This window comes from Mchenga conophoros, linkage group LG22 (genome assembly GCF_057382185.1).
Source record: "Mchenga conophoros isolate Kocher_MC1m ecotype Shallow Benthic linkage group LG22, M_conophoros_male_GT1.1, whole genome shotgun sequence".
Lineage (NCBI taxonomy): Eukaryota > Metazoa > Chordata > Actinopteri > Cichliformes > Cichlidae > Mchenga > Mchenga conophoros.
The window spans coordinates 23,032,233-23,056,148 of record NC_140546.1 but is presented as its reverse complement, the minus strand read 5'-3'; the positions used below and the strand labels follow the sequence as shown (position 1 = coordinate 23,056,148).

At 42.8% G+C, this 23,916-nt stretch overlaps 1 protein-coding gene across 3 annotated transcripts; it reads right to left on the bottom strand.

The window, feature by feature from the left end:
• Nucleotides 1-1,661: 1,661 nt before the first annotated feature.
• igf2bp3 (insulin-like growth factor 2 mRNA binding protein 3) lies at nucleotides 1,662-22,186 on the bottom strand. 3 transcript variants are annotated; one of them, XM_085261584.1, is made up of 16 exons: nucleotides 21,446-22,186; nucleotides 20,402-20,462; nucleotides 14,663-14,711; nucleotides 11,301-11,352; nucleotides 11,040-11,103; nucleotides 10,080-10,358; nucleotides 9,826-9,960; nucleotides 9,359-9,481; nucleotides 9,096-9,231; nucleotides 7,132-7,263; nucleotides 6,880-6,948; nucleotides 5,759-5,878; nucleotides 5,553-5,627; nucleotides 5,217-5,348; nucleotides 5,012-5,125; nucleotides 1,662-4,713 (listed from the first exon to the last, which is right to left on the bottom strand). In XM_085261584.1, exons 1-16 carry the CDS (start codon nucleotides 21,618-21,620, stop codon nucleotides 4,594-4,596), a joined length of 1,836 nt encoding a protein of 611 aa, XP_085117710.1. In that variant the 5' UTR covers nucleotides 21,621-22,186; the 3' UTR covers nucleotides 1,662-4,593. The 3 variants fall into 3 exon arrangements, with proteins under 3 accessions (XP_085117710.1, XP_085117711.1, XP_085117712.1); XM_085261585.1 differs by lacking the exon at nucleotides 6,880-6,948 and having other exon boundaries at nucleotides 5,759-5,881; nucleotides 21,446-22,174; XM_085261586.1 differs by lacking the exon at nucleotides 6,880-6,948 and having other exon boundaries at nucleotides 21,446-22,174.
• Nucleotides 22,187-23,916: the final 1,730 nt, after the last annotated feature.

The following is a 23,916-nucleotide window of genomic DNA, read 5'->3' as shown; positions in this document are numbered from 1 at the left end:
CTGGAATCTGTCTTTGTATGGAGCTGGAAAAAAATGTATTTAACGTTAGATGAACTGATTTTTAGTGTTCTATTAATTTGTTTGTTCGTGTGTGGTGTTAAATCTGTTTTAAAACTGTTTCACACAATCACATTAACTGCAGAAAATTCATGGTTTAGTGAAAAACTGGATTTTAACCATTAGCACTATCGTTTGGGGCTTTTAAAACAAGCAAGGAAGTCACCACTTTCCTGTAACCCAACACAATCCTGTATATTATTGTGATCAAAACAAACACTGCCAATCAAATGCAATCAAATCACACGTCGCCGATTTTAAAGCAGGTAGTTCACACAACATACTTAATGCTTTTACTGTACAGTACACTAAACTGCACAGAGGCAAATTGTTAAACTTAGTTTTTAATACCGTACTATTACACATTTTTCACTCCTTTAGCAAAGTTTACCAAGTGACTTTAAATATTTCTCTAATGCAGCACTACCTAACGTATGTTGCTTTGGAATTTGGGGCATTGTCAACTCATTACATGTGGAACTCGTATCGACTTCATACACGACTTCAATCATGTGGAAAATGTTTTCACAGGACTCTCTGCATCCCTGTGTAAAGTACACCCTGTGATTCAGGTGCCGACTGGGCCATTGCAACATGTTCTCTTTAACCAGTCAGTTCTAGATTTTGTGCCATCCATGGCATCATTGTCCTGTTGCATGACTTGACTCACATTTCACTTTGGGATACTTTGGTATACAGAGAAATTCATGGTCAATACTTCACTGCAAAGTGCCCAGGTCCTGTGGCTGCACAATTAGCCCAAATTGTTACCCTTCCGCCACAGACCTAGACAGTTGGGCTGAGCCTGTGTGGATACACCGTTTGGTTTCTGCTAAATGTAGCACTGCGTATTATGTGTAAACATTGTTTCAGATGCAACTTCAAACCTAAGCCATGGGGTAATGCTCTTAGAGACTCCTGGGAACCCTTCCAAACAAATCATAGTTGATCAGCGTGTCTCCAGGCCTCGAGAGTACAAGACATGGCTCTAATTCTGGAGGCCTCTGGGCATTACATGCTCTGTCCTTGGGGTGAATTTGCTGGGACCTCACTCCTGAGAAAATTGTGGCATTGTGTTATATCACACACACACACACACACACACCTAAATAGCACCCTGCCAAGACCGCTGCTTTTATAGAGGTGCTCACATTTTGATGATCACCTAATCAAGTTGATCAAAAACAAGATTGGTGGGTCTTTGCTGAAACCTCATGATAATGTTTGGTTTTCCTTTTCTTACAAGCAACTTCCCACAGCTTCTTTTAGTGTTATTCATAGAAAATAGAGCAGGTGAGTCCATTTTTCTCTTTAACCTATTGTGATAAATAAAGACCATGTTTGACAGGGTCAGTCAACCCAATTATAAAGGCCATTTGTCACATATCCAGTTTAACCAAGGACCTAACACCCTCAGGATCTGCTCCGTCATGGAAACCCAGACCATGAGCAGGTCTGAAAAACTCCAGCTACAGAGTCAGCAGAGGCTGACTTTTACACACTATGCACCGCAGGACTTTTTCTAGTTGGGGTTCTCAAACACTTTGTAATATCATACTTAACTGTAAAAGTTAAAGCATCCCAGTCATCTTAGAAGAAAATGCATTTGTGTCAAATGTTTTTCTCCATTTTGTTTTTCTTTATTTAGAGGCATTTGACAAGTGGAGCTGTGTGTGAGGGGGAGGTGAAGGGGCACAAGCATTGTTGCAGAGGAGAGAATATCAAGCTGAAGTTTGATCACTTTTACAAAAACTCAGGCCCGGTCCCTCATCTGTCCCATACCAAGGAGGATGTTCCACGTTACACAGCCAAGAAATGCTAACAGAACAAAACAGCTACCGAATCAGCGAGTGTAACATCTGAGAAAGACAAAAGGGGAAGAAAAGAAAAGAAAAAAAAAATACAGGACTTTTATCTATCTTGAAGTCTTACAAATCAGAAACAATAGGCAGGCCCTTTATCAAAAAAAACAACTGTATTGTCTTGTTTTAGCTACTGAATGCAAAAAGAAAAATTCAAGCAAAAGTTCACATGGAAGCCACACCACCAAAAATAGAGAGCAGAAGGAAATAACTATTGTTTCGAGGATTTCAATTAAAGTCAAGACATGTATATATTTATAAACACTGGGAAAAAAAATTGATCACTTGATTCTTCTCAATTCTAAAGAGTTCATGATCTTAGTTTTTAATCTTATCTGGGGGAGGGGAGCGTAGAGGTGTGGAGAAGGGTTAAATTCTGACAAATAGAAGAATGCCTCTACTTCAAATACATTTCTAAAGAGGTAGATCAAAAATAAACTGGAGGAAGGGGGAAGTTGTGGGAAGGGTGGGTTGGCAGGGAGATGGGAGATGTTAGGGACTTTTTTTTTTTTAAAGTATCACTTGTGCCCCTCAGTTAAGCACGGTGTTAGGAAGGCGCGCCCAAATAGAAAGTGTTTGGGGGACTGAGGTATCAGTGCGCGCTGGCGCTCAGTGGGGGCAGGGCTGGGTGCCTAGTGCCACAACAACCCCCCGCCCCCTCAGCTGAGGTAGACGGCGTTCTACTGTGGAAGCATGGATACACTCAAGCACTTTTACCACAATCAACATATTTACATTCAGCATGGAAAAAAAAAAAAATAACTGTATCTTTATGTTTTTGGATTCCTTTCCTTTTTTTCCCTAAAATAAACGCCAGTCAGGGTTCACCCAGTATGGTCTGTGCGCCTATCCTGGCTCGTTATTCCCTGTAAGCATAACTAAATGAAACATCAAGTACATTTGCGGGTTACAGAGACATCCTTTTGTTTAAATCATTTTCCTTGAAACTTAAAAAAAAAGTTACGTTTGCATCTATCAGTGTGACTCCCCCTACCCTCACCAGGCAGTTAACGACATCGACTTGATGGCCTTGCTACAAGGGCCACTCTGAAATGACAAAGCTCGCTCTATATGAAATTAAACCTAGTGGGGGCTTTGACCTCGCTAAGACACTCGCCAACAAAGGTGGCAGGAGGCCTGGGAACAGAACAGACCACAAACACATGCTCTGCTGACTTGAGGGCAGCTACAGGAAGGACCCCATTACAGTATTCTCTGCAGCACCCTGACCACAGCCCTCAAATAGGAAGGTGAAAGGAAATTTTGACAAATTAAAGTACCATTATCATTAACTATGGTAATCCCCCCCCCAAAAAAAAAAAATTTAAAAAGAAAAATTGCATTGCTGCAGTCATGTACGGTTGGCATTATTTGCATGTCGTAGTTGTTTTGCACTTCTTTCTGAAGATGGTGGACCCTCAGGGGAAAAACTGAGGCGATTTTCTCTATACTTCTGTCAGCCGCCAGCTGAGGGGGCGCCAACTCTTGCTCCGGGGCTGCTATGTACAAACAGACTTTATGTACAGGGTCATCTTAAGTCACACATACACATGTACAATGCCACCTAAAGCACCAGAGTTGAAGGCAAGGTCAGTTGGCAGCTGACCAAAATTTTAAATTTTCTTAAAAAAATAAAAATGTTCAAAGACTATCAGCTTTATAAAGTATACAAAACACCACAAAGCAAAATAAAAAAAGAAAGGAACAATTTTTTTTCATATATATAATATCTTTTCTCTTCTGAGGTACTAGATCCTGAGGTAGTTAAGTAAAAATGCATATTTAATTGGTTTTCCTGGGCAGCAGCAGTTCGGCACCATTTCCCTGTGTCAGTCGTGGCGCTGCCCTCAACTCTAAATATATATATATATATTTTTAATATAATTCTTTTTTGTTTATAGGTCTATCTGTAAAATGCATCCCAATTTATAAAATGCCACTTATCACAAGGGCAGGACGCCCCATATAATTCACCCTTTCAGGGGTCCTGTCCTAAAACAACCCCCCCTTAAACATGACCCACACAATCTGAGCCAACCCCCCTCCCCACGCCCCCTCCCCAAATAAATCTTTCAGGTGGTCCAAACAGGACCTTGATAGCAATGCCTTTTTCCATTCCAGAGAAAACTCATAAGAAAGCTTCACCAACCAATTAAACATCAAGAAAAAAATATATATATAGACCAGGTGTTCGCTAAATCTGAAGTCAACCAAAACATCTTGTCATGTTTAAAGTACAACACCAAGGCGGTGATAGGAGGGGGCGGGGGTCCTTATTTCTTTGCGTTTCTAGTGTAAAAAGAAAACAAAAAAATACAAGTTTAAACACATCCTTTGGGGATGAGTAGAGCGGTTGAGGGGTGCGCACTTGTGAGGGCAGGTGACGACGGTGGGAGCCCTCAGGAGTACATTCTCGCAGAGATGCAGGGAGGCGGAGTGGGTGGAACTTTTAGAGGCGCAGGGTCTTTCTTTTTTTTCTTAAATCAGCTACGCAGTCCCAAGTAAGACGAGGGGAGGATGTTTGGTTGGGCTCCAACAACCTTTAACCCCTGAGATGAGCATTAGGACCCACTGCCGTCATCGTCTTCTCCCCTTCCTGGACTCTGCTGCATCTGTCCTTCTGTCGAGTCTTCTTGCAAGATTCGGTCACCGTTCCTCCAGGTCCGCTGGATGTTTATTTCCTGCGTGGCATTGGAGGTTGGGGTCCAGATGCAGGCTTAAGCTGCTGCTGCTGTTGCTGCTGCTGCTGCCTCCTCACCTGGGCTAGGATCTCCTGAATCTTCCTCTGGGCCAGCTAGGTGACAAGAGGAACAAGTGTTAAGCTAAAACTGCCGAGCAAAGCATAAAATGAAGTGTACAAGGATGCCACGCAATCTGCCCTGAGAATGCTGACCTCCTGTGCAAAATGTTAGACAAATAGCCAAATTTAGTTTTTTTTTTAATCAATTTTGGAAGCATCTCAGCGTGCATAACGTTGTTCTTGTTATAAATGGAAATTAACTGTATGGCTACAGTGAAAGGCAAAGAATATATAGCAGTTTATTCAGTGTCAGAAAAACATGCCCAGAGCACTTTTCTTTTATGCAACTCACCTGGCATGCAAAGAAGTGTCCGCTGATCTTGACTATAACCTGGTCGTTCTCATCAGGCGTCTGGTCCCGGGGCACCACCACTTCTGCACAGGTCAAGTTCTGCAGTTCGTTTACCTGCACACACAGATCAAAACTAACTCAAAACATTTATTGGGGGCAAAAATATAAACTGAATATAATTCGGGCATGAAAGAATCTAGATTACCGTTTTCCCGCCCTTCCCAATAACTCGTCCAGCAGCAAAGGCGGGAACCTTGATATGCGCCTCCAGCTTCACCTCTTCCTTAGGTCCAAAGAAATTCTCTTCTTTTAACTTGCCAAAGATTCGACACTGAGCCTGCAGTCAGATGTGTTCAAGCACAGGTTAATCCTACCGAATTAGGTAAAAACTTCTTTCAGAAATACTTCTGCTCCACTAACACGCGAATAAATAAAATCAAGATAAATGCAAACTTCCGCTATGATTAAATAAAGTGACATCTTAATTTTTAATCTTAGCATGAGAGTTTAATGCATTTATTTGGCTGTGAACGTGCAACACCTTAAACTGAGCCTCTGGTGGTCCGACAATGATGACCATCCTCTGCTTCGCATCCATTCCTTCTGCAGGGGCGATCTGAAAGAGGTCATTAAGAAAAAGAAACTTCACTTATGCTCCAGTTCCCATCAAATGAAAACGGGAAGACGGCAAGCATCAAAATGTTATCATTGACATTCAGAGTCTCTACCCTCCTGTCAATCACTCACCTTGATTGAGGCTCCGGCAAAGTGTGACAGTTGTTTGATGTGTTGACCCTGTTTTCCAATGATGGCGCCCACTGCAAGTGCAGGAATGAACAGGTGAACAGTCTCCGATTCTGGGTGTCCCTGCTGGATATAAACAGCTTAGTACTACTGCGACTAGGAGAAGATCGCATGCACAGACCTCCCCCCCCAGAACATTTGCTCAACTTTCAAACACCAACGCGCAAATGCCAACAGTCGATCTTGTGGAAGCTGTTAAACTCATTAAGTGTCATCGGCGCTTACACCCTCTGCTTGAAATCACTGGTTGATCAGAAGAGGCATGTTTGCCCCCGCAGCAGTAAACGCAGATGCTACCGTTATTGTCCAGTGGGGTTCCTACTCATTACTGATCAGCATGTTCCCAAAATCGTTGGGTGTTTTTGGGAACGTGCTGCATGCTCAGATTGGTGTTAAAACATTTGGCAAACAGTTGCACACCGATTCTGTTTACAGAAGCTATAGTCCGAGTTGGCTTAATGCAAAGGTTTACCGTTAGATGGAACTTGTTATTTTTTGCTAAGGAAAAAAAATAAAAATCTCAAGTGGACAGTAATGTTTAAATAAGCTATTACACTATGGAGCCTTAATGCAAACTGGACCAGGAAATCACCAGTCTCTAGTGCGGCTGACTCAAGATCTGAAAGGGAGGTGGTTGCACTGTCTCCCCCCCAAACAAAAAAAAACAAAAACAAAAAAAACAGAAGAAGTAGTACTTGTTGGTTTTGGAGCGAGTCCAATTTTCCAGTCCATGTGCCAGCTGAGGGCACACTAACAAGTTGCTTTGGCAGGCTACAAAATGTGGAGAAGGGCTGTTGATTCAGAGGATGAACTTGCCGTTCAAACCTTCACCTTCCCTGACAACTCAAATGTCATTTAGCAGAAACAATCTCCTGAAACTGATCAGAGAAAGACAGCCTCCCTATTCACTTCACAAACACACTAGGAGCTGCCCAAATGTCACAAGAGGACAAAGTGGATGCAACCCCCCTAAAAAAAATAAATAAAAATAAATAAACTCAAAACAAAACCCCACAGCAAGCAGCCACAAGCCGTGCAAAGCACTTTGGGGATGGGCAACTTACAGCAAGGGACTGGCTACTCGCTGACAGCATAGGAGCCCAAAATGGCCCTTCACCCCCATAAGGACTGCACTAAAGGGGAAAAAAACAAACATGATACCGAGTGGCTAAAGACAAAGTCTCTACTCTAACAGATTTCACCAACCTGACCCAAGGAACCAGCACACCAAGCGTAACAATTAAACATGGGCTGCCCTGGATTTGTGTAATGTAGTGTATGCAGTAAGCACATATCTGCAAGAGTGTCTCACTTACTCCAAATGATGAGCATCCACTATGGGCTCCGGGAGGTGTGATATTGGACATGGAGGGACCCATGCCTGTTGCTGTAGTGGGGAACAAACCTAAAGCATTCAGATTCAAGCCTGGAATCAAGTTGGATTGGAGCTGCAAAGAAAGGACAGCTCTGTTAGCAATTCACATCACCACCACATGGATTATCTAACCAACACTGCTATCACACATGATCTCTGGACAAAGGGAAAATACACCCCCCCCCCAGGAAAGAAAAAACAAAAACAAAAAGACCCTCAAGCTTTAAGTTTAATTTCTCACAGCAGGAAACCGTCTCCTTTAGATATGCCTGCACTACTGGAAATGCTCCTTGCAGCCTGGAGGCAGCACACTTCACGCCCACTCACTAGCTGAGCTGAAAGATGCACTGGACAATTAACCACGCTACATCACAGAATTTCTACTACTGAAGTGGACAAGTAAAGACTTCCAACAACAGCTGCCATCAAATCATATTCGTGTCTGCACATGCACCACTTTAGGTAAAGAAAACTTAAAAAAAAAAAAAAAAAAAAAAAAAACTGACAATTTTCTGAATTAAACATCAACTCCCGAAGCAAAAAACAGCTCGACTTCAGCTGGGACTTTTGCAAACCCTGGACAAGCAAAATGAATCAAATTGTGAGCCTGAAGCATATTTTCTAGGACAGTCAGAAAATCTCAAATGAGGCATTGTCCACTTGGTAAACAACCGCACAGTGCAGCTTCTCCAGCTTTTTTCACATTCCTTGTAAACTCAGTTTCAACAGCTAAGAAGGAAGACTAATGGTACAGTCCCTCGCCACAATTTTATGGGGTTTCCCCCTCCCCAATTTTGATGGAAAATATATAAATAAAGGCCAAGGAAAGATATGAAGGGGGGGAAAAAAAGAAAATCAGTTTAAGTGTGCTAAAAGATTGACTTCACTTATTGGTATTATTTTGATATAGCTCAGTCTTCATGTACAGAGCTTAACTGGAATAAATGTATAATTAATGAGATCATAGAAGGCAACTTTACACGCAGATTTAAAAAAAAACAAAAAAAAAGAAAATCACAGCAGTGTAAGAATCACCTGTGGTTTAAAACCTGCTGGCGAAGGCTCAAAATATCAAGTGCGTTTTCCCATTTGATTGCCATGACCCATTAGTTTACATTTACATGACCTGCACCTCTTCCCAGTTACGTTGACAGTTTGTTTTTCATGAATGGTTTAAATGTGTAACGTTTGAATCGTGAGATGGGATTTCCTCCTCTTCCTTTCAGAAAAAGGGAGGTCCAGCTGATCCCATGCTAAAAGGAAGCAGTGATGCACCTTTCCTTAGCCTTCAAGGGAATTTCCTGGAGCTGTTATGATTTCCACAGACACATTGGGGGTTAGTGAGCTCTGCTAGGAAACTAAGAAAAATTTCCTCTTCACCCACAGGAGTAGCAAAAAATAAAATAAAATAAAAAAAATAAAAGTATTCCTTTCTACTGATTTCACAATACCTGACATGTGGAAGTGTCTTTTGTATTGAAGACTTAATACATAAATAATAAAACACTAAAAATGTACACGTATCTTTACAAGAAAACTGAGGATGAAAGAGTGCCATTACACCATGGTAGTTTCAGATCACTCCCGTACATGTAAACGTCACTGTTCCAGTTCCTTGGCAGATTAATTTGTTATCTGATTTCTTGATTTTATGTAAACCCTAATCACAGAAAGTATCCTGGTGACTCTAAGACCTGCCAGAAAATCCCCACCTCCCCCACCCGGGGCCTGTTTAATGGCCATGTCTGGCCAGTGTACTTGAAAGCCAAGAACATTAACAGACCATCTACGTCACTTTTAAAGAAACCGGTCACATTTATATTTACTGGAACAAAGTTACTTCAGATTTCCCCTTTGAAAAAGTGATTCATTCAAATTTTAATTTTTTTTTTTTAAATTGCTTACGTTCATAGCAGCCATGTCACTCTCATAGGATTCCCTGATCTTCTTCATCACTTCCTCCTCAGCTTTTGCACATGCCTCAATGGAGCCCTTTACTGTGATGGTCCGTTCTGGGTTGTACAGGGTTAGGTCCTGAAGACTGGACAGAATAAAGGTTGGAGGTGCATTAGAACTTCTTGTTCTAAGTGTGGTGTAATTTTATAAACCAACCTCACAGACTGCAAACTGTCAATAGGTAGAGTTTCAATGAACTCTTTGCAACTTACGGTGAGATTGTGATCTTGGTCCCCGTTTCCTGCTCAATTTTCTTCAGGTTGCGTCCTTCTTTACCTATTAATCTTCCCACAAAGCTGTTGTGTGCAAGGATCTTTAGTGGGATCTCCTCAGTACTGTGGGAAAAAGAGGTTGCGAAGTCAAATGAAAAACAAAATCTGATACAATCAGTTCTATTACTTTTCCTACATGCTGCAAACAGACAGGGCTGATATATTTTTAAGCAAAGCCAAGATATGACGTCTGAACTCATAAGAAGTTAAAAATGGGAAAGCTGTTTTTATGAAGCAGCTTTGATACGATTTGTCAAGGTGATTTATTTATAAAATTATAAATAACAGCATCACAGTTTGCAGTTATACCCTCATTTTAGTTCAGTGTAACAGTAGATTCAGCCAAAGGTTAATAGGTGACAAAACTGAACTAAGGTACACATTTACTTATTTTGTTATAAACTCACAACTTTGTGTCAAGGGCTTCCTTCTGCATGATGTCCATGATGGTTTTGCAAGCGTTCGAACAGCCTTCAGGGGTTGAGTGAATAGTGATGGGTTTCTCTGCAGCACCTGCATTCTCTTTTCTGTGGATGTCAATCCTGACACAAAGAAAAGGCGCTCATCATATCGCTGCTCAACGGCCAGCAGTGCAGAAAAGGAAAGGAGGACACCGCTGACGTGCGATGCCGAGTATAATTCCTGACCTCCGTGTACGTACTTTGAGTGGGTCTGTTTGGTGATGTTGCGGATAGTCGCGCCCTCCTTGCCAATGATCGCTCCTACAAACTGCGTGGGAACCAGCATGCGTAGCGGGATGTCTGACTGCACTTTAGGCCGGGCGCCCAAACCCGGAGAGCCAGACCGAGGGGGTCCGCGGGCATTAAAGCCTCTCCGGCCCCCTGCTGGAGGACCCTCTGGTGCCGCCGTCTCATCAGGGATGTAGGACACTTTCAAGGTATAGTTCTCCATCATAGATCCATTCAGCTTCTCCATTGCCCTGAAAAGAATTAAAGATGTTGGCATGTTAACCTCTCGATTGCTACCACCGAACGTTTAATTTAAGAGCAAAAGGCTTGCAGACATGGAGTAAAAAAACTACACAAAGCTTCAAGTTTGACTCTTCATTAATTGAAGAAACCAAAAAGCAGGTAGGGACATTTAAACAAAGAGGTTTTAATGTAAATTATTTGTGTCTTAAGAACAAGGTCCAAACTCAACATTCCCAGCAGGTACTGGGGATCTGGCCAAACGCCACCTTACAGTCATCCTGTCAGCACTCACTCCTCATTAGCCTCAAGGATTTAGATTTTTAATGAACTGATCAATTATTCCAAGAGACTCTTCCAACCACTCTTGCAGAGTAGTATGATACATGTACACCAGGGGGCACCAGATGGCCAATTTAACCCCCTCCATCTCCAACACACACACACACACACACACACAGCCCCAGTTATCATTGCATGTCAAATTAAACTAGACTGGGTGTTGGAAGGAGGAAATCAGGTGCACTGTAAGAACACTTGACAGAGGAACTTGATGTGGTGTCGAACACAATGTGGGGGGGGGAGGAGAAAAAAAAAAAAAAGGGGGGGGGAGCTTGAGCAGATTCATGTCAGAGGGATCAAGACAGATGAGATAGAGGTTAATGACATGAACACTGTGTGTGCGTACTCACAGCCTCGCCTGGTCCTTGGTAGCATACCGAACATTGACAACTGCAGTCTCTGTATCAGTGTTTACTGTGAGAATACACAAAGTCAGCACACATCCAACAATGACGGTGAAAGTTGACCAACCTGGGTTACTCTAAAATTTCATTAGGAAGCTAATAAAGCATTTACTTGAAAACAATTGTACAGTAAGGAAGGATTTGGAAAAACTGATTTCAGTGCAGGGTGTGTCTTGTAACACTAGGCTTAATCAACAGCATATTTACCTTGTTCACAGCTCTGTACTGCACCATACTGAGCAAGCATACCATCCAAAACCTGAGGGGAGAGGGAAGAAAAAAATTAAATAAAATGAATAAATAAAAAATGAGTACATTGTGTCTAAAGGATTTGATCTGAACCCACTGGTGAACAGAAGATCATCCAGAAGAACAGGCCTAGCCCACTGCCAGGACATACTCCACCAATTCTGGACCCAAGTTCAAAGATGAGTTACACTGATAAATTCGCTGCTTCTTGTAAAAGCTTGTCAACTCAAATTATGACACTCCCTGTGGGAAGCTGGTGCCTTTCATTCTTTATTTTTAATTGTTTTTTTTTTTTTTTAAATAAAACATTTTAAATAGAAAATCTTAGAAACGCTGTAAAAGGCGGACAAAAGCATAAATTGCATAATGAAGGACTTGTTTGTGGGATTTATTTGAATAGTGGCAAATGCACCAGATTAAGATCATCAGCATGTTGAATCCACACATAGAAGAGGCGTGTTGGGAGAAACCTTAGCATATGCACATAACAGAAAACCCCACCAAGACCACGGGACTTCGTTTCACAGATGTGATCAAATGTGAGCGAGAGGAGGAGGGGGGAGCGAGCCGGCTCCCATCTGAGCTAAGACCTCCACCATGCTTGAACCCATGGCCACACCCTCAGGAGCTCAACCCCACTTTCTAGCCAACAGGACCGCATCCCCGCCTGTCCCACCTCGCACCCCAACCCTACCAACCAGACTGCCTCCCGCCTCTCTGCCATCTCCACTCTCCATCATTGGCTGCTCCAGCACCGATACGAGTTCCCTGAAGCTAGGAGTTACTGGCTGCTGGCTGGCTACTCTGCCTGTCCATCTACAGAGTCTGGCCAATGGGAATCCAGGCCATTCAGGAAAGGGTGGGGTACATTCCAGCAGGAAACAGCAGCAGCTGGGGGAGGGGTGCGAGTTCATGCTACACATTCTGTGAATCAGCGCACATGGAAGGGAAGGGGAAACAGTCCAGGCCCACCCACTCACTACAGCTCGTGAACACGCTGCTACTCTCGCCACCATTCTCTAGCTGGAAGGTTTTTACACACACAAAATATGACCCGTTTGTCTTATCTACCTGATAAGATACAAACAAGGCCTTTGCATCAAAAGACCTCTTTCTATTCAGTTCCTCCATTCTTCTAAATCACCTCCCCCCTCGCTTTTGAGGGGAGAGGAATCTCCATGTCACCTTTAGAGAAAGCTGCCTCGCTACATAGGTACATACATACATGGGTGTATCTGGAGCTGGAGTTTAGGAACATGCGTAGGCAAAGCGAGCCCACCATTACTTACACAAAACACAAAACCCTGAGCGTGTCCATAGCCATTTGATCATACTGACTGAAGCAGGCTGAAATCTAAAGTCATGCATTAACCTTTACACTCTTGTAGTTCAGAACAGTGTGGAACAATTGTGCAATTGAACATGAGAATTCTCTTGTTTGGCTTCCATGGTCTTGACAAAGCAGATTTTTTATTATTCCTTTTTTTTTTTTGTAATATATAAATTGCGGTGCAAGCACACACCAAGACAGCTAAACCTCTGCAGTGGAGGTGATGTAGCTGGGGGGAGGGAGTCACGTAAAGCCGTGTTAAAGCTGCCACATTCCACATGCAAGTGCGTAATTTTGACTTTAGATAAATTGCAACATTTTAAAGCTTTAATAAAAAAAAATAAAAAAAATCACTGCCAAAGTTCAAAAATTTGCAATTTAAGCTCACATAAAAAATTTTTTAGGTGTGCCCAACAGATTAGTGTGTAAGAACGTGGAGCAGACACCAGTTTGTGTTTTGTTTTTTTAAATGCGGGGGGGGGAGAAACGAAAAAGAAAAAAAAACAAAAAAAAAAGGTGCTACGCATGACACACACACATACTGTTGCTCAACAGACCATTTCTTTCCCCTACTAATCGGGCAACGGCCTTGAAGTCCTGACCATGTCAAAGCTCAACATTTCTATTGGTATTCATCCCACCCCCCATTTCACGTGTAGCTTTTGTGCAAATTAATTACGTCAGCTTAGTTTAAACCCGTCAGAATACTCACTTCTTAACCTCATGAACTTATACATCTGAGAACAATTTTGTAAAATTTAAAAATCAGTTTTCTGAAGAATTTACAGAAGAGAAAATTTGTTTGGGGTTTTTTTGGAAGGGGGGTGTCTAATATATCAAGGTACACTATGAAACTCAAAAATCAAGTCAAATAATACACCCTGTTAAATACTACTTTATGTAGCAGCTGTCATTTTGGAGCTGAATAGCAAACACTAAGTCTTGAACTGTTATTTCAGACAATGCTTAAAATACAGGGTTTTTTTTTTTACAGTTTAATGCAACAGCGTAATAAGCCTCAAATTGTGCATTGCGTAAAATGTGTCCAGCAAATTAAGATCCACCTCACTTCCATGTGAGCTTGCACCGCTAACCATCTCACAAACCTGACAAAAGCATTACAGATGTGTCTGTTGCAGTGGTCTGCATACAATTGAGCAAGGGCTGATTTTATTTTGCCACCTTTCTCAATGTCAGGTACTGATACCTGTAGCAAATAATAAAACTACCAATACCCACATGCATTGTATGTTTTAGACAAAGAAAAATTCACAAGTATCAAACAAGTAAAATGACAATTTAAAGGAAAAAAATAATGCACTGCCATACACTAAAGGAGGACTTAAAGCCAGGCCAACCCCTGGGTTGCATGAATCTTTCACAACCCTTCAGACAACACTGATTTATTTTTAATTCATTTCCACTTTTTTGTGCAAGAACACACATTGAAAGTGAAAGCCTCATCACACACACACAAACAAGCCCATGTGATCAGTGGTGAAGGACACCATGGCAAAACAATCAACTCACGTTTCCCCATTTAAAAACATCAGCATGCAGCTTTTTTGTTTTACAAGTCTCTGCGAGCAGCAAACGCATGTAGATCCAGTGCTACAAACATACTCCTGCCTGAGCCCGTCAGCATCATCTGGAGAGTCTACCCTCATTAAATCTTTTTTTCCCCTAAAAAGCCAAAACACCACAACACTCAAAGGTAGTGAAAATTTAATAAAAACAAATTAAAATCTCTAATCCCGACTGTCAACTGCCTAGTGACATTAGTAAGAGTCCCCCACCCTCCTTACCCACCGATACCGGTCAGTATGTTGCACTAAGCTACAGCAGCCAAAGTCAAACTAATCATCAAGTGCATGCTCAATTGAAACCCAAAAGGAGGCAAGGTAACTCCAGAGGCCACTAAACGAGAGCCCAGTTGGGCTGCCCCATGGTGCCCCGCCCTGGAAGCGGTTAGCAGCCTGTTAGCACTCACCTCCCACTGCATGTGAGGCGGGATGTTCCTGATCTGCAGCTTACAGCTCCTGGAGAGAGAACAAGAGGGAAAGAGGGTGAGGGGTGAATGGATAAAGAAAGTGAAGGTAGATGGGACAAAAGATGGAAGAGAAAGCAACAGCTAGTTAATAAGTGACAATACCAAGGATAATACAGAAGAGGTTTGTGTTTTGTTTTTTTTTTTGTTTTTTAAAAACCCCAAAGGACTTATTTCTCAGTAAGATGGACACTGACAGAAGGTCTTTAATTCCACTCTAAACTCAGGTGTACTGAAACAGCCTGCATGAAATAGAAAGGAGAGAAAAAAAAAAAAAAGAAGTGGGGTAGTTTAGTTTCGAGTTTCCCAAAATTCAAATTAATGTAACACACGCACACAATCACATACACCACGCCCTTCTCCCAAATTACCAGCTGTGTTACAGAGAGCAAAGAGTGACAAGGGGAAGAAGGGAAGAAGGGGACAAGAGGGAGGGAAAAAGTAAATCCAACAGATGGTGGTAGTAGTAAGATGCATCACGAAGAAAGCTGGGGGGGGGGGGGGGGGAAGAAAACACATCTACGCAACCTGACTCTAGCATGCATCCTATAGTACAGAATCATGAGATTTTAACAACTTCAAGTCTCAGACCCATTGGGTTTTTTTGGGTTGTTCCCCCCTCATCTCTTCTTACATCACACTACATAGGAAGACTCCAAAAAAAAAAAAAAAAAAAAAAAAAAAAAAAAAAAAAAAGGCACTTGCTCAGAGTGTGCATGCAGAAGACGCAAGTGAAGACAAACAGTTGAGTTTTGCATTGTTGCATAGGAAGGAATAATTGAGACAGAATTATTGCTTATGGCTCCCACTTTCATTATGTTTACAGCTGCATAAGTGTAGTGGTTATGTGTGGAGGTCATGCAGACAGTAGGCCTTCTGAATCAGTTACTCTAAGTTTCATAAGGGTCTGTCTGCATGTTGTGTAAAAATGTGAGAAAAGTACAAGCCACTCCAAAGTCCACTGCCTGTTGACACACACACCTAAAGAAAAGGCGTACATATGGCTTGGAGCTGAGGCATGCGCGCACACACACACACACACACGACGTGGAATGAAACCTTGACCCCAGACCAGTTCCACATCGCCTTTACATGCACATTATATACACGTCGCACATTATACACACACACAGTTCCGTGCAGTCAGTTTAGCGTTACGTGCACATTTTTGCCCCTTGTGTAAAGTCTAGAATTTCACTACATATTTTCACCCCCTTTTCTCTCAAATGTCCCCGAGCGCCTCTGGATCTACATGTACAGGGCAGATTTATTTTTTCTTTTCTTCTAAAAAGACCATTAACAGTGTGGTAGTTTGCACAAGATGGCACCTTTCAACATGCAGCATTGATGAACTCCCCTTTTACACAGTGAACTTAATTTTTAAGATCAAGATTCACTACACAAATTTGAAACTTTCCATACATGAATGTGCGCACACTAAAAATTGTACTGCATGTGTACAATAAGGCAGCGGTCCCCAACCCCCGGGCCTCGGACCGGTACGTGAGTCGTTTGGTACCGGGCCGCGAGAGTTGAGGCTCAGGTGTGAAATGTATGGTTTTCAGGGTTTTTAAAATCGGTTTTCAGCGTTATTTTGTTATCGTTTTGATCATTAACTCGGATTTCCTGGGTCTTTTCACGTCTGTTATGAATAAATCTTTTTTTCGGTACCAGTTTTATTTTGTTGTATTTATCCGCGACACATTAAAGGCCGGTCCGTGAAAAATATTGTCGGGCATAAACCGGTCTGTGGCGCAAAAAAGGTTGGAGACCGCTGCAATAAGGGCCATAAAGCTGAAATTACTCAACTTAGCCACTAGGACTACAGTCACACTTATAGGGGTACAATATATTTAGTACCACGCATTAAAGAAACTACTTAACTCTAAATGGGCAAATTGTAAAGAAAACTTCCCAAATAACTCCCACCAGGAATTTCAGCCCTTTCCGGCCCACTGTGCCATTCCTGGCTGATCTTGCAGCATCTCCCCACACATTTGGTATGCTCTGCATTGCGGTGGGAACGCCATGCGAAATGTGCAAATGCACAAAGCACTTCCAGTTGGATTAACCTATACCCACCCACCCACACACACAAGAAGTCAGCCAGGGTATGTGGTGGGGTGGGGGGGTGTGGGTGGTATACATTCCCCAGTCCCAGTCTTTGATTTGGGGAGGGGTGGGTGTGTGTGAGGCTGTGTGAGTGGGGTGTGGTATGGGGGGGGGATAGCCCAGTTTCAAGCAAGGGTAACAAGGGCCCTCTCTGCCCCGTGGGGGTGGGGCCCCGTTGCCATGGACACGGACAAGTCCACTGACAGGAACATGTAGAGCAGGGTTAAAAGTGGGAGGGGGAGGAAAGGAGGGAGGGCCAAGAGTGACTAGGGTTGGCTCGTCATGTGATGGCCAGGAGGAGGCCGAGCACCTTATTTACTTTCAAACGGACCAACATTCTACACATTCGTCCCCATTCTTGGAGCCCAGCTGAGACCTGTGGCCTCCTGATGGGAGACCGTGCATACAGGTGGTTTCAATAGACACGTATACACAAGCATGCAAATGTATACTACAACAGCGTTCATAAGTTGAGCAGAATAATGCTACATGATACCTGTAGTCATCTCCATTTCTTTTCCTCACTCATCCCGCCCCCATAATGAAGCACTGTACGTCAACACCATTGTTGACAGAGAGAAACACACGAGGTCTGTGCTCAACGCCCATCCACAGCCACTGCTTATTCAGAAGGCAGAGGTTCTGAATGACTGAACTCCACACAGTCTGGTTTCCACTGCCCTCACAGGCCTTACGTGCATGCAAACCATGAACCCAATAAACTACATTAATGCATTTGGATATATTGAAATTCTTGGCAGTTCCAGAGTTGAACAGTTAGAGCTTGCCATATGCGAAAAGCCATTATGCACCGATGTCTTTACCTCCAGATCTTACAGAACAGGTTTAAGAACAAGCTATAAGTGCAATGCCAGTCTGATTTGAGTCTAGACTGAGGGAGAGTTAGCATTTGCCTGCAGTCCAAGTAAAACAAGGGGCCACATTCATAATTCTCTGGCACCCCAACTCATCTTTTTCTTTTTTTTTTTTGGAGGGGGGGGTGCAGGTGGGGCCCCACGCTGACCCTGTGACCGAGAATTCTTACACTAGGAGTGATTTCTATAAGCAACCATGAGAAGTTTGAGTACTGTCTCAATTTAATTTACAATTTAAACCCAGCTTTAGAAACAAAATCACCAGTACTAAAATGTTACTAAAGAACTGAGTTTAAAGGAAGTTGTGTACATTTAAACATGCGTGTTTGATATCGGTCTTCCTCTCAAATACACATACCCCACCCCCTTACAACCATGCCATTTTCTTTCTTCCAGTGCATGTGCACATATGTGCACGTGGGAATGGGCAAGTTGCATTTTTTTTACGTTGTTGGAAAAAAATAAAAAATAAAAATATCCAAGTAGCGAGTAGAATTCAACCCTATACACCACCTCAATTTGGGTTTACCTGTGGTGCAATTGCATCATAGGAGATTTTTAAAACCATTTATTTATTAGTTGTTTTTTGGGTTTTTTTATGTCTACGTACACAAATACATGAAAATATGAAACTAGGTCAGAGCTTTACACAACTGAATTTTTAAGCTGAAGAAAAATTACAGGCTTTCCACAGAACAATCGTATAAAGGAGATATTGGCGAGAATAAGTGAATGTTATCTTTAAAATGGCGGATTTTTTTTGCTTCAAAAGACTTTAACACATTTTTTTTTTTTTAGGAAAAGGTCACGCAACGTAAAAAGCAAACGTTCATAAATTAACTCAAAGTTAAATAACCAAAAGCGCCGTGTATGTGCAGAAAATGAGTTTCCAATTAAATAATTACGTTGCGTTATACTGTTAATGCCTACAGCCCATTTTTTAAGACTCCTTAAGACAAACCCAATGTTACACCAAATGCATAGATCATAATTTTGGTGCCCCTTTGGTCACACGCGTGATAGAGGCATGAGAATACGCACAAAATTATTATTTTTTTTTTAATGTAATTGGGCTCTAACCTGGTTCGCTTGAAACTAAAAATACCACATCCCCACAAACCATGTCATCGTATTCAGTGGAATCTGTATGAACTCCAAACTATAGCCACCCCACCCTTGATCCTCGTCTGCTCTAGCACTTCCCCCTTAATAGGTTCAAAGGTGATTGGCCAAGCCCCCCCCCAGTTCATATTTTCAAGCTGGAGTGCAAAGAGGGGCCCCAGTGTCCGTGTGTGTGTTTGGTGTGTATGCGCGTGTGTGTAGCGTATACTCAGAATACTGTTCCCATTGACTGTGTTCCATGTAGCAAAGGAAGGGCACGTTTTTTTACCTTTCTGAAATGTGGCGCAAACTCGACTCGGTGTGCACAAAAACACAATCACCACAGCGTTTAGAGGGGACGTCTGAAGATCTGACGCAAATTCTCATTTAAGTACACCTGGTTTATTTAACCAAGCTACAATTTAGACCAACAGCCCACCGGGAAATGCTTCTGTGATGTCCACGTGGAAAATACATTTCATGTAAAGGTCTCGCGAATTCTGCGTTTGCTCCATTTTATATCCAAAACGCTTTAAAATAAATACAAGTCACGGGGAGCAGTTTTTTTTTTAATGCCAACGTGTTTCAGCAGGAATTTGTAATTTCAAGTGTGACCCATTTCTTTACATAAGAGCAGATCAGTTAAACGTTGAGAGCAAACAATGCAAACCTGCAATACTAGTCAGAAATTGCCGCAACTATCATCAACCAAAAGCAATTTAATTCAGGAAAATGCTAATTTTTCACCAAACAGCATCGCCACCAAATAATATAAAAATACACACACCATGTCAAAAATGGCCCTTATTTTTAAGTCCACTGCACATATTCCGAGAACCACACAAAAAATATATATTGTGCACCTTTGGAAATCATACACCGTACCGCCCAGTGTGGTTACGGGCGTCTAACTCTGAAACCATAGGGTTTTCGTGACTTGGGTCCCAAACCTCCCATTCCACTCGCGTTTGGAGTCCATCTCATGCAACAGCAGCACAATGTGCTGAGGAGGGCGGAAGCGTAGGGCAAACAAGGGAGAATGACGGGCAGATCATTCTCAAATGGACGACTTCACAAGGCCTGTACGCCTCAAATCCAGCCTGCACTCACTCAGCACACATTTCAGCCTGCACACTTTGGTACTCGCCCTGAGCTTTGTGCTTTAATATCGCCAAGAACTGCACATATACACTAAACACATACACACGAGGGAATGGAGCAAGCGAGGAGAAGACAACCATGAGGTGGTTTAACTCAAATGCACGACGGTTTTGGGAGCACCCCCTCAGTCATGGCGAGAGGAAGGAACAGAGCGCCATACGCCCCTTTTATTTGACCCCAAAAAGCATTCAGGGAAAAAAGAAAGAGGGGGGGGGTGATGGGCGTACGTATTTTAACTAAAATAAATATGTAAAGCTTGGCAACACACACACATGCAGCATTATTAAAACACACTCGCACAGACACACACGAGGTCAAAGTAAAAAAAAAAAAAAAGAGAGTGTGACGAGGAAGAGAGGGTGACTACAATTTAAAAATATATGTGGGGCTTCTACGAGTTTAACCAAGCACTATTTAATAAAAACCCACGTACCTTTGACGTTTAGGGACCGAGTGCTCCACTTCGAGAACTTTTCCGTGAAGTTCAACTTTACCTTAAAAAGAAAAGAGAAATTTAAATTAGCAAAATACAGCTACGTTAATTTCATTAACCACATGACATCTCGTGTAGGCCTCCATACTGCTGAGTAAACAACCACCCCCCAAAAAAAGAAAACAGGGGTTAATGTTTACTACTAAAAATCCAGAGAAGCATACATAAGCATGACTGCGAGCTGGATATTTCTTGCATAGGAGCACAAATTGTTCAAAGTGTGCGAGCCACTGGTAGCACGAGGACAAATGAGCCTGACATTAGCACTATTCGTAAAAATAGTGAACGAGTTTAGCTCAGCTGTTACGTGTTCTGTAGGTGCACGCTTAACTTGAAATTAGACAACAAGCCGTGAAGGGTTGGAGTGATTAATGTACAAAAAAAAAGCTAAATGTGGATTGCCTGCCTGAGTTTGTGTTGGCCAAATGTAGGCCAACACAATTAAACCACCTGGTGTGTCAGCATGGACGAAATGGCTTCACAGTATAGCGAGTGGAGGCTGTTGGAGAAGGCCTGTATTTTGAAACCTGGAGAAGAGTGAAAGTTCCAGTAGAAACTGGTGAAAGCGACGACACATTACTCTTCAATCGTGCCAAGCTGGGGCTGTGTGAGAGAGCTCACAATAAGGGTTCACTTCACGGCTTCCACAACCCCTGCTCGCTGCCCTGAACGGACATAACGCGCATTGCTCACACTGAGCAGTTTACTCTAGCATTTTACCAAGCCACACTCAGTCAAATTACAAGGGCAGAATTTCACTCAAACCTGGGGGAAGCCATTTGTGTGAGCCCCACGGTGTCAAAAGGCCAAGTAAAGGTTGTGTGAGAGAAAGAAACGCTTGGATACACCCCCACCCTACAGGACTACATGCGTTTCTCATAGGGTACCCCCCACCACCAACACCAGAAGTAAAGCAATCTTCACACAATTGCAGCAGTTTGGGATAATTTCCTAATAGCACCTTTTTGCCCCAGATTGTCTCACCTGAAAGAACATCGATGGCCTTCATTGCTGCCTTCTCGTCCGGGCAATCCACAAACGCATAGCCAGTTTTGACAAGAAATGGACCACTGTGCGGAATCTTCCACTGCTCAAAGATAGTTTCGAAGTCCTCCTCGCTCGCCTCTGCGCTTACGTTGCCAATGTATAGCTTATTCATGTTCTGCGCCGAAAGGGACAATCTTTACGCTGAGGGAGAGATAGTTATTTGCTCTCGCGGATGTGCAGTGTTTGGAGTAGCCTAAATCGCCTTTACTACTACGGAGTGGCTGTAGCGTGCTTCCCGGTCGTTCAAGCCACAGATAGATTTAAACTGGCAGCCTCACGGTGCGTTTGCGCTCCCTCGCCCCTCTGTCTCTATCGCGCAATAAATAAATGCTCAATTATTAATCTCGTGTCTCCGAACGATGGCGGGCTGGGTGAAAAGGAGGAGAAACTACTTTGTGTCTTCCTCCAAACCCCTTGGCAAAGAGACAGAGAATGTCACACACGGTAAGGCTGGCGCCCGCCTCTAAGTCTAGAACCTAGAATAAGAAGAAGAAGAAGGGGGGAGAGAAAAAAATCCTCAGCTATTCCGGCTTTTTTGAATGAGCCACGTGTTCAAACTACAAATCAGCCCACACGTGAGGAATCCCAATTGCTCAATTAAGTGTTTGGGATTGGGGAAAATTGCACGGGAGTCTGGGGTGGGGACAGCAAAGGGGAGTGAAGAAAAAAAGGAGGGGAAGAGTGGATTGGTGTTGGGAAAAAACCTGGCGAGCTTTGTGCGTAAAGGGATTCCGTGAGAAACTAGTGTATCTTTACTAGAATCACATTCGTGTGCCTTTCTCTGCACAGCCTCGACTCTCATTGGTCAAATGAGGAATAGTAAAAACGGCGGTGCGCGCACGCACGCCCATAGCAGGGAGACGCTGATATTGCGAGGGCTTGTGCGCACGGCTGTGCTAAGTGCGCTATATTGGCGACACAACGGATGGAAAAGGGGGTGGGGCCACTCATAAATGATTTTTTTTTTGACACCATATTGTCAAATTGCATATAGAGCGCATTCAGTTGTACGTATTTTGAGTGGGGAAAGGTCCTGTGAAACTCCTTGGGCCCTCACGCATTGTGGGAATGACACGTAGGCTACTACTCTCCATGACGGCATCCATCTTCTGAGTGGAGTGGAGCCATGCCCTCTCTGATCCACAACTCAAAGTCCAACAGCAGGCCCCATTTGTTCTTGGTCACGTCGAGGGGGTATCTTTGGGCGAAATGAGTGCAGCCACGCCATTTGTTTTGTCGTCTTTCGGGCTGTTTGGCACAACTACGAAGCGTTGGCCATGTGGAGCGAATCACACATGGCGAATCCTCTCTGCTATACCCCAGCATGGATTTGAATTTACTGAAAGAGGGAGGGGTCTCCCACACCAATGTGCCCCTAGCGTACTATGTAAAGCAAAACCCAGTTCAATCACGTGTGGAATACGTGTCTTAAAACATTACACAACTGTCTGTAAGATTTTGTAAACCATAGGCAGAGGTCGACAGTTTACGAACGGGTCGCTCCACGGGTCATTTCTGCATGCACAGGACTAATTGGCAGATTAATCCATGCCTGGCGATGTCAATAGGATGATATATTGTCAGGGCACAAAGTTTCAAAACACTAATGATCCCCCAAAGCGTAAATTTATAAGCACATGTACAGTCAAGTACCACAATAAATTCTGCCTTTGTGCAGGGTATAGTTTGCAGTGTTGCTGAACGTTACTGCAATATACGGAGAGCATAATTCAGCCGCAGTGTCTGCCAAAATGACTATAAAATTGAATCCGTGCCCCTTTAAAGCAGTTTGAGAGAAGAGCTAAGTAGAAAACTTTTATGAAGGTAGCATTCATTTTATAGCATTAGTTTCAGATTTATGCACCAAACAAGCTGGCACCCAAATGCATCTCTCTCTGCATTATAATATTAAAGTTCAGCTTTAAACCCAGCACCTTTAAAGCGAGGCTTAAACTTCATCACGTGTTCAGGAGACGCGACACAGTATACTTTAGATATGTGCTGCATGGATCTATTTTCTTTTCAGGATCGTGTGTGGGGATACAGGAGGGCACGCTTTCATTCATAAAATTGTGTTAGATGAATCGGCGTGACGGGTTAGTTAGAAGTAGCCAGAGAGCAACAATGTCAACTACAAAAAAAAGTTACACAATAGCAGTAACTTTCATCTCATTCTCCTTTAAATGCATGGTGTTTTTTATTATTATTATTATTATTCTTTTATTTTAACTCATTGTAAGCCCGTGTTTGACTTGTGGTCGTCTTATTTTGAAAAGTATTTTAAGAAAGAGTTAGAAACGTGAGTGCAGGTGGGTGTAGTCGTCTCTGCAGCCCTGCAAGTGGCATTACAAAAAAAGAGAAGGGAACAAAAGCTTTTCTCTGGAGCTGAGGTGATGGCACCGCGTCTC